This window comes from Salvelinus sp. IW2-2015, unplaced genomic scaffold (assembly GCF_002910315.2).
Source record: "Salvelinus sp. IW2-2015 unplaced genomic scaffold, ASM291031v2 Un_scaffold1085, whole genome shotgun sequence".
NCBI classification, from domain to species: domain Eukaryota; kingdom Metazoa; phylum Chordata; class Actinopteri; order Salmoniformes; family Salmonidae; genus Salvelinus; species Salvelinus sp. IW2-2015.
In genome coordinates, this window is record NW_019942722.1 from 158,999 (window position 1) to 174,216 (window position 15,218).

Below are 15,218 nucleotides of genomic sequence, written 5' to 3' on the forward strand. Positions count from 1 at the left end.
AGACTTATGGGTTTGGAAAAATGAAAATAACACCAGTGAACAAAGTAAATAGTTTTTTTTTTCCTTTTACTGAAGCACCATTCCATGTCATGACTTCCAAATCATGACACTCAGACATACTCCTATACCAAGCTCATGCTGAATTACTGTTTCATTATTTAGCTCATTCCACATCCTGCAAAAGTTCCAACTAATATTCTTCATGAAGTTCAATCACAAAATATCAGGAGTTTATTATCCCAAATATCCATCATGCATTGATGTGATAAACTTTGGACTTTCTTTGAAGACATGAACATATAACATCTGATTTCTAATTTAATCAGTGTGTSTTAATATTATTGTTGTGTCATTTTCATTATAGTTGGAAAGAAGTTTATCAACAAAATAGAAAAAGGTAGAAAAATAACACACCTGACATTACAGCGATAAGTACCCTCAAGGAGAACGCTTTTATCAACTATCAACGTGGCAGGTGTTTAGACTTCACAATAGAAAGGTTATATAGAAAATAGTTAGCAGAAACAATTCATTTCAAGATCTATAAATACATCTTCAAACAAGATAGCACCGAAAACATCACCATGGTTATAATCAATAAATAAAAGAAACCAAAAAGAAAATCTTAATTTACTAAATGATCAATGGCCAGCTTTATCTTGCCATTATTATCCAACAATGCACTGCCTGAAAAATGCACGATAATCTTTAATGCTTATAATTTAATACATAAATTAGATTATTTGTGTAAATCTAAAATTAAATAAGACATGATAGGAAGCGCACAGACTCAAACCCAAAAACAAGACGTACCCGATATCAGAGACTGGTTCTTACTGAGCCAATAATGTACCATGGCAAAGCAATGCTCCATTACGTCCCTCATACTAGATACACACATTTTCTTCTTGGTTTTTTCCCCCTCTGATCTTACAGATTGAATTTAGTGGTTTGTCTTACTGAAAATTAAGAAATTGTGTGTGTGTGTGTGTGTGTGTGTGTGTGTGTGTGTGTGTGTGTAGTCCACAGAATGGGTATTTCCGACCAGCCTGGCCAGTTATCTTGAAAGTCAATACAAACTATGTCAAATACATCCTTTGACAATTAATGTCAAACGCGCAGGCAGCATGTACAAATAGTAAATAATGCTGTTTTGTTTTTAGATATATAGTAAACTTTGCACCACAACGGTGGCACACTAACTGAACAAAACATCTCTATAAGACCCACATACGCTGAAGTTAAATCTCCAGCAGTCCACTGCTCGTCTCTACCCCGTTGGCTGAGCCAGTCTTCTCCTCTCCGTTGGTAGTCGTCTCACTRGGGACGTTGTTATTCTGCACGGCCGTGTTGAGGTTATTGGGGTCTGTCGTCTCATCGTTGTTCCTGGGGTCCTGAGCCTCTCCCTCCCCGGTCTTGGCCTGCTGCAGGGCAGACTCTGCGTGGGTCTTCTGGTGCTTGCTGAGGTGGTCGCTGCGGGTGAATCTCTTGTTACACAGCAGGCAGGTGAACTTCTTCTCTCGGGTGTGCGTACGGACGTGCCTCTCCAGTTCGTCGGAACGTGTGAAACGTTTCCCGCAGAACAGCCAGTTGCAGACGAAAGGTCTCTCCCCGGTGTGCCAGCGGAGGTGGGCTTTGAGATGCGAGGCCTTACCGTACACCTTCCCACACCCCGGGATGTGGCAGCTATGAACGGGCTTCTTCCTCAGGGATGCAGCCGAGGCCCCAAGCCGCTCCAGCTCCTGACAGTTGGGACAGTCACAGTTGGACCGGCCAGTGGTGGTTCCTCCACCGTACCCCCGTGATCCACCAGCAGGCTTCAGGCCCATCTGACTCTCCATCAGCCCCCCGCCAGACACCGGCTTGGGCTTGTACATGTCCTGAGGCAGCATGTGCTGGGAGGACTGGAGGAGGTGTGATGTGGATCCCAGGCCCACCGAGGGGTACTGAGCTGGGTTCAGAGAGGTGAAGTCAGAGGTGTAGCTGGGCAGCTGGGGGCTGAGGGAGGCTTGGGGAGGGACGGGTTGGAGGGATCCCTGGAGGCCGTCGGACTGGGGCTGGGCAGCACTCAGCCAGTTGGTATTGGGGTGGACGTCCCACCAGGAGGAAGTGGTGTTGGAGGGCGCGGCGGTGATGCCGGGGTGGATGCCTGCCTTGTACCAGGAGCCGTAGGGGTGAGTCATGTCCAGGGAGGTGTAGACGCTGGTCAGACAGTCGGCCGTGGCGTGGGCCTTGGACACCAGCAGAGACTGGTCCTGGCCCTGGGACATGGAGGTCTGGAAGGAGTGGGAGAAGGGGTTGTACTCTGACGTATACCCCCCAGAGGATGGAGGAGGGCTACCAGTGGGTGTGAGTAACCCCCCTGCTGAGCTGAAGGAACCAGTGTAGGAGTTCTCCATGCTCTCTCCTCCTCTGCTGATTCTCTGTCCCTGGAGCTCTGAGCTCATGGTGTACTGCTTCTTGCCTGGAGCGGAGCTGCCGGGGCCGGCCTTGCCCGGGGTGGCTGAATCCCTCACCGGGCTGGTGCTGCCAAACTTGTTGCAGGTAGCGGTTAGCATAGCAAGAGGACTGGAACCATAGCGAGCTTCCTCCTAGAAGGGAGAGGAGACAGGAGAGATTAGACAGAGGAAATGGCTGCTGCTTCTGTCAGTGTCTAATCACAACAGTATGGCAGGCTGTTTCCCCTATACATCACAGAACAGAGGAGATTTACTTTGGTTTCAGTTCATTTCAAATTAAACTTGTGTTGATGAAAATATATGCCTGCTTGTTTTGGCAAACAGACAGAATAATTAAATAAGGGAAAAGAGGAATTAAATGTGATAAAACTAACTGAATAATGTACATTTAAAAACACTATTTACCTCAACTAAATTGTTCTCAGTAACAGTATTGTTGTCAGTTGAAATCTTGCCAAACATGTTAGTCCTGAATGGTCACCATGACATTTGAAACGGTTTGATTTATTTATACCCTTCAACAATGGCGCATTGTTCACAAACGGACTCTCTCCTCATTGTCCTGTCTTAACATGATATTTTATAAAGATCACCAGATAAAGAACGTTCGAACAACAATCCGACTACCTTTGAAGAGCTCGTATTGAGCGGGTCGTGCATTAGGCTACATGGCCTTAATCCTATCATTTAWGATCAGCGTGTCAAGTGGTTACAAAGCGCAGGTCAAATCAACAGGAGATTTCCTSCAATATCCAATTAACACTCAGGACAAAAGAGCCAGCCAAAGTTTTATAGTGCACATCAAGTCATAGGACTTGTAGGCGGATATTTCTGCATGTGGTGGGCCTAGCCTATGTCTACTCGTTTAAAATGGACAGAGATATTCTCTTCTTTTGCTGAAAGTGCGTATTTGCCAGAAGGCAAAATAAATACGTTTCCCCCCAATTTACACTACACTGTCAGCTGATACCTGTTATTCCACTTAAGACCATTTAAGGCCTCTAGTCTCGTCCTTACAGCAGTAACAAAGTCCCTAATCACCAGCTAGCACCCGGAGGCTCCACACCGGGGTTGAGTTGAGGGGAGGATTTCCTCCGTCTGCTTGCGAAGCGCCTGCGGTGGATTTAGCGTATCCTGTTGCTGTGGCTCTTGTTTCCAGGTTAATTGCACCCAATCACCGAGATAAAGAGTTAACTGCGGCTGTAATGTGTTTTTTTTGTATGTTCAATACCCCTCCCTCTTGCGTTTTAACTTGTATGTCCTCCGCGTTATAGTGTTGATGAGCGGCAGAAATGTAATGCTTCTTTAATTGCAGTGGAATCAAGTCTGTACTGTATCAATATCTTCTTATTGGGAGAGGTTTGGCGAGAGATTTGCGTTTCGTGAAGATTTGGCTGTGGACTGATTTGTCAGGCATATACCATTTCATTCAGTCTGTCTACCAATCAGGAGGTCAGACCACACCTTTCTATATGAATTATATTTGATGTTAACCTGTTATTCCCTCATTCGAAGTCCCATTTAGTTCTTATATCAACTCATATGTTTGTTATGATAACCAACGTGTGTAAAGGTAACATTTTAATTTGGGATGTCTGCTAGCATAGCATATTGGTCTTGGACTAAGGCTGACTATAGAATACATGCCATTAATTTGCGTTAAATTACATACCCTTTATTTAAAAATGTTTTTGATAAAACCCAATATAAATGACATAGGCTATGGTATACTTTTAGTCAGAATGTTCAGTTACGCACATCGTTTCTGACAGATGGAGAGACAAATATCATATTTTAGACTACATATTTTACGACAATCTAATCTTGTTTTATAAAAGCATATTGTCAAATGTCAACAGTGCAACCGTTCTTTCTCCGTTTGACCTTCATTTCCTCAAGAACATTGAACAGTAACCTGGGACATGACGGATCCTTCCGAGTCAGAGTCTACGCGTGTGCCCATAGTTACCTCGACAAGCAGTAGCCTAGTTCTGATGGAAAATACAAATGGCGCGTCACTGTAAAACAACTTTAAAGTTCATTTAAAAACACAAACAAGAATATTCCATACCTCCAGAATAGATGCGGCCATCCCTGGGAAACAAAACCCCAAGAGTAGATAGTTAAGTCGGTTCTCTTCTCTGCTCGCAGTCCCGGGACTGTGTGTGAGAACTCCGGTAYGAACGCACAGACGTATTGGGAGAGGCAGAGAGCCCGCCCCTTAATTATAGGGTCCGGGCTCTTTGAAGATTCGTTGAAAGCCAATAAAGGAGAGAGGGAATGAAAAGGGATGGAGGGCATGGGAGTAGAAACCATCCCACCTCCCCAAATGCACATTGACAAATCCAGATTCATCTTTGGGAAATGGGTGGTTGAGTGGCTATTATGAATAAATTAAGTCTTCAATAATTGTCAGGTAATTTACACTCTATTGGCGTCAAAGCGCCCAGCTTGCTCAGTCAGGTTCACTATTTCTTGTTCTTCCAGCATCAGCATCATTATAGTCCTATAGGTATAATATAGCCTACATATAATATAATATAGCCTACCTGCTAATATTAGGCCTAATGTTGACCATCTTTGGCGATAATGACGTAACGAGAAGGATCCCTTTTTTTTTGGCGAACGGATGCGTTATGGTCTCCCTTACTCCCACTACTACCCTACTGTACCCCGTACAATTAATAATATGATTAGATATAGGCAAATTCTCCATAAAAAAATAACGTTGTTAATAGGCAGATAATGATGTAAAGCTGCTTGCCTTTCGATAGGTTATTATTATCGTGACACTGTCGCACACAGTAACATGCTGGCCACGAATAAATCAATAAATTAAACTGGTAGGGCCTGCGGTTAGAACAGATTTTATTGTTTGGTTTTTAACCGTCTGTTTCTGTTTTCAATATTCTGAAGTGCAGTTAAATTCTTTTGTAGGCATTAGCTGTAATGGTTTGAAAGGATTCAACTGTTCGAAATGACAAAGAAATAAAACAAATTAAAGAAATGATTATCACATCAAATCAAATAAATTCTGACCGCAACTTTTAAAACGAAGCTAGTTTGTTTCCTCCTGTAAGTAAAGCACTGATGATTCAAATAGCTCGACTTACATTTGGAAATATTTAGCCTACTATACTCCCAACACAGCTGTATTTAAATCCCTCTTCAGATCTGTTTTAAGCGACTCTATTTCTCAGGGATTTTATTTGATCATTCATTTCGCAAAATGCTGTCATACTGTAGGGCCTACCTCAAACAAAACCACCGGCTTTCTTGAAACCCCTATATTTTATAGAGCGTAATTTGTACCACCTGTCCTGACCCACTTTTATTAACTTCGATTGATATTCATACTTGAATGACATTATTTACGGTTTAAGGCCTACAAATAACGACAGCGACACAACTATGTATAGGCTAGAAAGAGGGGAGATAGAGATGGTTTGTTCAGATTGTCATTTGAAATGTTTGTAATTTGAAACGTAGGCTAATTACCGGTGCAATTCTGACGAGCGAGTACGTTCATTTAAAATGCGTCTATTTTAGCCACCAGCAACGTCTTCAGCCTCACCGGTTGTGTGCTTGCTCCATTCCCCAGAGCCCCTTTTTGTGTTACTGCAAGTCGCAACCGTGCACTATTATTAGGTCTTCATCACTATCTTATTAAATAAGTGTGTTTGGTGAACACATTGTGTTTGGTAAATGCAATAGCATTTATTCTTTCAAGATGACCACTTTGTCAAATTATCAGCTTTGCTCTATTAAAAAAAAAATATATACGATTATAAGAATAAGCAAGCATCACTTAAATGAGAAAGCGGTGAGAAGCTGACACCGTATAACAGTTGACTATTCTCCTGCAGAGAATAGTCTGAGCCTGGGACGTGTCTATGGGAATAACTGTTATTGTACTACAGTATTACGCCCAAGAGCAAAGAGAGGGCTGGACACTGAACGAGTTATATACTACAACACAGCTAGGCCATGGCAAAAACAACATGTTACATAACTGCATAGCTGTGATTCAACATAACAGATGACAGTAAAGGACTTGATGAAGTTAATACTCCCCCCCCCCCCCTCACCTCCCCATCTTCGCTATCTTGCTGAACCTGACAGGATTTCAGTGGAGAGAAGACTGGTATACTCTCTGTGTTTAATGTACTGTAAATACCCCTGTGCTTGTACTGAAGGTTAAATTAGCTGCATTGATTAGTCTGTATTTACTGGATAAATAAACAGTAGGCCAGTCTTAGTTTCAGTAGTCTCCTACTAACCTAAACCTTGGTCTTAGTTTCCAGCGTCCTTGTGGGCGTCTCTTTTCTCAAAACGAGAGAACAGAAGATTAAAATTGTTGTCAAAAAATAAACATATAATTTGAGTCCTTATTTTCTTCCTGAATTACAAGGCATGGTCAGAGGACAGCTTGTCTTCAGGAGAGTCTGGCCCTCACATGAACACACCACTATATTTAGCAGTCTGCTCTCCAACTGACCTTAACTCTTTATTTCCTTACAGCAACCAGAGGCAGTGGATATGAACACACACACACGCACATGCACACACACGCATGCATGCACACACACAACACACACACACACACACACACACACACACACACCACACAACACACACACACACACACACACACAACACACACACACACACACACACACACACCACACACACACAACACACACACACAACACACACACACACACACACACACACATGCCACATATAACATCACATACAAGAAGTAGCGCACAAATATATATATTTTTTAAACCTTGTAAATAACATTCTAATGCCCCCACATTAAAACACAGCATATATCCATCATACGTGGCAAACACAACTCCTGACGATCTGGGGAGTTTTCCTCTCCTCTCATTAACATAACATGGCCTCTAAGCAGTGTTTCTCGTTTAACTTGGTTTCCTTTTCCTTTCTCTGATCATTAATGCTGGGTGTTTTACATTAAAGTGAAATGAGAGGGTAAGTTACAACATCTATACAAGTAACAAGTGGAAGTGTTGCTAAGTGGACTCAACGGTCTGCTTTCTGCACTTTTATAGGAGTTTTGAGTAATCTAAAATCTCTGGTGTGTTCCCATTTACAGCTCCCTTCAAACACCAGTCAGTCAGTCAGCCAGTCAGCCAGTCAGTCAGCCAGTCAGCCAGTCAGYCAGYCAGYCAGYCAGYCAGCCAGYCAGTCAGTCAGTCAGTCAGTCGGTCAGTCAGTCAGTCAGTCTGCTATAATTAGAGACTGTGTTAAGCATTTAACAGCCTCTCCAGAAAGCTGGTTCAGTTTTATTTTCTATTTTTGAATTTGGGGTTTGAGTTTTAGGGGTAGGGTCAAATCTGTGGGTGTGAAGGTAGGCAATAAGGAGGGAAGAGGTCGGGATACAGCATTAAAGAGTTGGATTTCCACCGAAAATATCTGATTGATTTGAACAGTTATTGGTAACCATAAAACCATCAACAAGAAAATGTCAAGATTTAAGTTGCTCACAGGTTCAGAGCAACGTACAGCTTCTTCTTATTGCTTCTTTGACAGTGGAAGATAGAACTAGTCTTATTATACAGTGGAAGATATAACTAGTCTTCCTTGACAGTGGAAGATAGAACTAGTCTTCCTTGGCAGTGGAAGATAGATCTAGTCTTATTAGACAGTGGAAGATAGATCTAGTCTTATTAGACAGTGGAAGATAGAACACAGTTGGACCGGCCAGTGGTGGTTCCTCCACCGTACCCCGTGATCCACCAGCAGGCTTCAGGCCCATCTGACTCTCATCAGCCCCCCGCCAGACACCGGCTTGGGCTTGTACATGTCCTGAGGCAGCATGTGCTGGGAGGACTGGAGGAGGTGTGATGTGGATCCAGGCCCACCGGAGGGTACTGAGCGGGTTCAGAGAGGTGAAGTCAGAGGTGTAGCTGGGCAGCTGGGGGCTGAGGGAGGCTTGGGGAGGACGGGTTGGAGGGATCCCTGGAGGCCGTCGGACTGGGGCTGGGCAGCACTCAGCCAGTTGGTATTGGGGTGGACGTCCCACCAGGAGGAAGTGGTGTTGGAGGGCGCGGCCGTGATGCCGGGGTGGATGCCTGCCTTGTACCAGGAGCCGTAGGGTGAGTCATGTCAGGGAGGTGTAGACGCTGGTCAGACAGTCGGCCGTGGCGTGGGCCTTGGACACCAGCAGAGACTGGTCCTGGCCCTGGGACATGGAGGTCTGGAAGGAGTGGAGAAGGGTTGTACTCTGACGTATACCCCCAGAGGATGGAGGAGGGCTACCAGTGGGTGTGAGTAACCCCCTGCTGAGCTGAAGGAACCAGTGTAGGAGTTCTCCATGCTCTCTCCTCCTCTGCTGATTCTCTGTCCCTGGAGCTCTGAGCTCATGTGTACTGCTTCTTGCCTGGAGCGGAGCTGCCGGGGCCGGCCTTGCCCGGGGTGGCTGAATCCTCACCGGGCTGGTGCTGCCAAACTTGTTGCAGTAGCGGTTAGCATAGCAAGAGGACTGGAACCATAGCGAGCTTCCTCCTAGAAGGAGAGGAGACAGGAGAGATTAGACAGAGGAAATGGCTGCTGCTTCTGTCAGTGTCTAATCACAACAGTATGGCAGGCTGTTTCCCCTATACATCACAGAACAGAGGAGATTTACTTTGGTTTCAGTTCATTTCAAATTAAACTTGTGTTGATGAAAATATATGCCTGCTTGTTTGGCAAACAGACAGAATAATTAAATAAGGGAAAAGAGGAATTAAATGTGATAAAACTAACTGAATAATGTACATTTAAAAAACACTATTTACCTCAACTAAATTGTTCTCAGTAACAGTATTGTTGTCAGTTGAAATCTTGCCAAACATGTTAGTCCTGAATGGTCACCATGACATTTGAAACGGTTTGATTTATTTATACCCTTCAACAATGGCGCATTGTTCACAAACGGACTCTCTCCTCATTGTCCTGTCTTAACATGATATTTTATAAAGATCACCAGATAAAGAACGTTCGAACAACAATCCGACTACCTTTGAAGAGTCGTATTGAGCGGGTCGTGCATTAGGCTACATGGCCTTAATCCTATCATTTAGATCAGCGTGTCAAGTGGTTACAAAACGCAGGTCAAATCAACAGGAGATTTCCTCCAATATCCAATTAACACTCAGGACAAAAGAGCCAGCCAAAGTTTTATAGTGCACATCAAGTCATAGGACTTGTAGGCGGATATTTCTGCATGTGGTGGGCCTAGCCTATGTCTACTCGTTTAAAATGGACAGAGATATTCTCTTCTTTTGCTGAAAGTGCGTATTTGCCAGAAGGCAAAATAAATACGTTCCCCCCAATTTACACTACACTGTCAGCTGATACCTGTTTTCCACTTAAGACCATTAAGCCTCTAGTCTTCCTTACAGCAGTAACAAAGTCCCTAATCACCAGCTAGCACCCGGAGGCTCCACACCGGGGTTGAGTTGAGGGGAGGATTTCCTCCGTCTGCTTGCGAAGCGCCTGCGGTGGATTTAGCGTATCCTGTTGCTGTGGCTCTTGTTTCCAGGTTAATTGCACCCAATCACCGAGATAAAGAGTTAACTGCGGCTGTAATGTGTTTTTTTTGTATGTTCAATACCCCTCCCTCTTGCGTTTTAACTTGTATGTCCTCCGCGTTATAGTGTTGATGAGCGGCAGAAATGTAATGCTTCTTTAATTGCAGTGGAATCAAGTCTGTACTGTATCAATATCTTCTTATTGGGAGAGGTTTGGCGAGAGATTTGCGTTTCGTGAAGATTTGGCTGTGGACTGATTTGTCAGGCATATACCATTTCATTCAGTCTGTCTACCAATCAGGAGGTCAGACCACACCTTTCTATATGAATTATATTTTGATGTTAACCTGTTATTCCCTCATTCGAAGTCCATTTAGTTCTTATATCAACTCATATGTTTGTTATGATAACCAACGTGTGTAAAGGTAACATTTTAATTTGGGATGTCTGCTAGCATAGCATATTGGTCTTGGACTAAGGCTGACTATAGAATACATGCCATTAATTTGCGTTAAATTACATACCCTTTATTTAAAAATGTTTTTGATAAAACCCAATATAAATGACATAGGCTATGGTATACTTTTAGTCAGAATGTTCAGTTACGCACATCGTTCTGACAGATGGAGAGACAAATATCATATTTTAGACTACATATTTTACGACAATCTAATCTTGTTTTATAAAAGCATATTGTCAAATGTCAACAGTGCAACCGTTCTTTCTCCGTTTGACCTTCATTTCCTCAAGAACATTGAACAGTAACCTGGGACATGACGGATCCTTCCGAGTCAGAGTCTACGCGTGTGCCCATAGTTACCTCGACAAGCAGTAGCCTAGTTCTGATGGAAAATACAAATGGCGCGTCACTGTAAAACAACTTTAAAGTTCATTTAAAAACACAAACAAGAATATTCCATACCTCCAGAATAGATGCGGCCATCCCTGGGAAACAACCCCAAGAGTAGATAGTTAAGTCGGTTCTCTTCTCTGCTCGCAGTCCCGGGACTGTGTGTGAGAACTCCGGTAGAACGCACAGACGTATTGGAAGGCAGAGAGCCCGCCCCTTAATTATAGGGTCCGGGCTCTTTGAAGATTCGTTGAAAGCCAATAAAGGAGAGAGGAATGAAAAGGGATGGAGGGCATGGGAGTAGAAACCATCCCACCTCCCCAAATGCACATTGACAAATCCAGATTCATCTTTGGGAAATGGGTGGTTGAGTGGCTATTATGAATAAATTAAGTCTTCAATAATTGTCAGGTAATTTACACTCTATTGGCGTCAAAGCGCCCAGCTTGCTCAGTCAGGTTCAACTATTTCTGTGTCTTCCAGCATCAGCATCATTATAGTCCTATAGGTATAATATAGCCTACATATAATATAATATAGCCTACCTGCTAATATTAGGCCTAATGTGACCATCTTTGGCGATAATGACGTAACGAGAAGGATCCCTTTTTTTTTGGCGAACGGATGCGTTATGGTCTCCCTTACTCCCACTACTACCCTACTGTACCCCGTACAATTAATAATATGATTAGATATAGGCAAATTCTCCATAAAAAAATAACGTTGTTAATAGGCAGATAATGATGTAAAGCTGCTTGCCTTTCGATAGGTTATTATTATCGTGACACTGTCGCACACAGTAACATGCTGGCCACGAATAAATCAATAAATTAAACTGGTAGGGCCTGCGGTTAGAACAGATTTTATTTGTTTGGTTTTTAACCGTCTGTTTCTGTTTTCAATATTCTGAAGTGCAGTTAAATTCTTTTGTAGGCATTAGCTGTAATGGTTTGAAAGGATTCAACTGTTCGAAATGACAAAGAAATAAAACAAATTAAAGAAATGATTATCACATCAAATCAAATAAATTCTGACCGCAACTTTTAAAACGAAGCTAGTTTGTTTCCTCCTGTAAGTAAAGCACTGATGATTCAAATAGCTCGACTTACATTTGGAAATATTTAGCCTACTATACTCCCAACACAGCTGTATTTAAATCCCTCTTCAGATCTGTTTTAAGCGACTCTTTTCTCAGGGATTTTATTTGATCATTCATTTCGCAAAATGCTGTCATACTGTAGGGCCTACCTCAAACAAAACCACCGGCTTTCTTGAAACCCCTATATTTTATAGAGCGTAATTTGTACCACTGTCCTGACCCACTTTTATTAACTTCGATTGATATTCATACTTGAATGACATTATTTACGGTTTAAGGCCTACAAATAACGAAGCGAACCAACTATGTATAGGCTAGAAAGAGGGGAGATAGAGATGGTTTGTTCAGATTGTCATTTGAAATGTTTGTAATTTGAAACGTAGGCTAATTACCGGTGCAATTCTGACGAGCGAGTACGTTCATTTAAAATGCGTCTATTTTAGCCACCAGCAACGTCTTCAGCCTCACCGGTTGTGTGCTTGCTCCATTCCCCAGAGCCCCTTTTTGTGTTACTGCAAGTCGCAACCGTGCACTATTATTAGGTCTTCATCACTATCTTATTAAAATAGTGTGTTTGGTGAACACATTGTGTTTGGTAAATGCAATAGCATTTATTCTTTCAAGATGACCACTTTGTCAAATTATCAGCTTTGCTCTATTAAAAAAAAAAAAAAAATACGATTATAAGAATAAGCAAGCATCACTTAAATGAGAAAGCGGTGAGAAGCTGACACCGTATAACAGTTGACTATTCTCCTGCAGAGAATAGTCTGAGCCTGGGACGTGTCTATGGAATAACTGTTATTGTACTACAGTATTACGCCCAAGAGCAAAGAGAGGGCTGGACACTGAACGAGTTATATACTACAACACAGCTAGGCCATGGCAAAAACAACATGTTACATAACTGCATAGCTGTGATTCAACATAACAGATGACAGTAAAGGACTGATGAAGTTAATACTCCCCCCCCCCCCCCCTCACCTCCCCATCTTCGCTATCTTGCTGAACCTGACAGGATTTCAGTGGAGAGAAGACTGGTATACTCTCTGTGTTTAATGTACTGTAAATACCCCTGTGCTTGTACTGAAGGTTATATTAGCTGCATTGATTAGTCTGTATTTACTGGATAAATAAACAGTAGGCCAGTCTTAGTTTCAGTAGTCTCCTACTAACCTAAACCTTGGTCTTAGTTTCCAGCGTCCTTGTGGGCGTCTCTTTTCTCAAAACGAGAGAACAGAAGATTAAAATTGTTGTCAAAAAATAAACATATAATTTGAGTCCTTATTTTCTTCCTGAATTACAAGGCATGGTCAGAGGACAGCTTGTCTTCAGGAGAGTCTGGCCCTCACATGAACACACCACTATATTTAGCAGTCTGCTCTCCAACTGACCTTAAACTCTTTATTTCCTTACAGCAACCAGAGGCAGTGGATATGAACACACACACACGCACATGCACCACACACGCATGCATGCACACACACACACACACACACACACACACACACACACACACACACACACACACACACACACACACACACACACACACACACACACACACACACACACACACACACACACACACCACACACACACACACACACACACACACACACACACACAACATGCCACATATACACACACATAGAAGTAGCGCACAAATTATATATTTTTTAAACCTTGTAAATAACATTCTAATGCCCCACATTAAAACACAGCATATATCCATCATACGTGGCAAACACAACTCCTGACGATCTGGGGAGTTTCCTCTCCTCTCATTAACATAACATGGCCTCTAAGCAGTGTTTCTCGTTTAACTTGGTTTCCTTTTCCTTTCTCTGATCATTAATGCTGGGTGTTTACATTAAAGTGAAATGAGAGGGTAAGTTACACATCTATACAAGTAACAAGTGGAAGTGTTGCTAAGTGGACTCAACGGTCTGCTTTCTGCACTTTTATAGGAGTTTTGAGTAATCTAAAATCTCTGGTGTGTTCCCATTTACAGCTCCCTTCAAACACCAGTCAGTCAGTCAGCAGTCAGCCAGTCAGTCAGCCAGTCAGCCAGTCAGTCAGCCAGTCAGCCAGTCAGCCAGCCAGTCAGTCAGTCAGTCAGTCGGTCAGTCAGTCAGTCAGTCTGCTATAATTAGAGACGTGTTAAGCATTTAACAGCCTCTCCAGAAAGCTGGTTCAGTTTTATTTTCTATTTTTGAATTTGGGGTTTGAGTTTTAGGGGTAGGGTCAAATCTGTGGGTGTGAAGGTAGGCAATAAGGAGGGAAGAGGTCGGGATACAGCATTAAAGAGTTGGATTTCCACCGAAATATCTGATTGATTTGAACAGTTATTGGTAACCATAAAACCATCAACAAGAAAATGTCAAGATTTAAGTTGCTCACAGGTTCAGAGCAACGTACAGCTTCTTCTATTTGCTTCTTTGACAGTGGAAGATAGAACTAGTCTTATTATACAGTGGAAGATATAACTAGTCTTCCTTGACAGTGGAAGATAGAACTAGTCTTCCTTGGCAGTGGAAGATAGATCTAGTCTTATTAGACAGTGGAAGATAGATCTAGTCTTATTAGACAGTGAAGATAGAACTAGTCTTATTAGACATTGGAAGATAGATCTAGTCTTATTAGACAGTGGAAGATAGATCTAGTCTTATTAGACAGTGGAAGATAGAACCAGTCTTATTAGACAGTGGAAGATAGAACTAGTCTTATTAGACAGTGGAAGATAGAACTAGTCTTCCTTGACAGTGGAAGTAAGAACTAGTCTTATTAGACATTGGAAGATAGATCTAGTCTTATTAGACAGTGGAAGATAGAACTAGTCTTATTAGACAGTGGAAGATAGAACCAGTCTTATTAGACAGTGGAAGATAGAACTAGTCTTCTTTGACAGTGGAAGATAGAACTAGTCTTATTAGACAGTGGAAGATAGATCTAGTCTTATTAGACAGTGGAAGATAGAACTAGTCTTCCTTGACAGTGGAAGATAGAACTAGTCTTATTTGACAGTGGATGATAGAACTAGTCTTATTAGACAGTGGAAGATAGAACTAGTCTTATTAAACAGTGGAAGATAGAACTAGTCTTCTTTTACAGTGGAAGATAGAACTAGTCTTCTTTGACAGTTGAAGATAGATCTAGTCTTCTTAGACAGTGGAAGATAGATCTAGTCTTCTTTGACAGTGGAAGATAGATCTAGTCTTCTTTACAGTGGAAGATAGATCTAGTCTTCTTTGACAATGGAAGAT

General features: G+C 42.4%; 1 protein-coding gene and 1 pseudogene across 2 annotated transcripts; both read right to left on the minus strand.

Annotated features, from left to right (window-relative positions):
• Positions 1-208: 208 nt before the first annotated feature.
• sp7 (Sp7 transcription factor) lies at positions 209-4,669 on the minus strand. Of its 2 annotated transcripts, none has more exons than XM_024137064.2 (2): positions 4,531-4,669; positions 209-2,591 (listed from the first exon to the last, which is right to left on the minus strand). In XM_024137064.2, exons 1-2 carry the CDS (start codon positions 4,549-4,551, stop codon positions 1,242-1,244), a joined length of 1,371 nt encoding a protein of 456 aa, XP_023992832.1. In that variant the 5' UTR covers positions 4,552-4,669; the 3' UTR covers positions 209-1,241. The 2 variants fall into 2 exon arrangements, with proteins under 2 accessions (XP_023992832.1, XP_023992831.1); XM_024137063.2 differs by lacking the exon at positions 4,531-4,669 and adding an exon at positions 2,865-3,417.
• Positions 4,670-8,158: 3,489 nt separating this feature from the next.
• LOC112069709 (transcription factor Sp7-like) lies at positions 8,159-10,946 on the minus strand (annotated as a pseudogene).
• Positions 10,947-15,218: the final 4,272 nt, after the last annotated feature.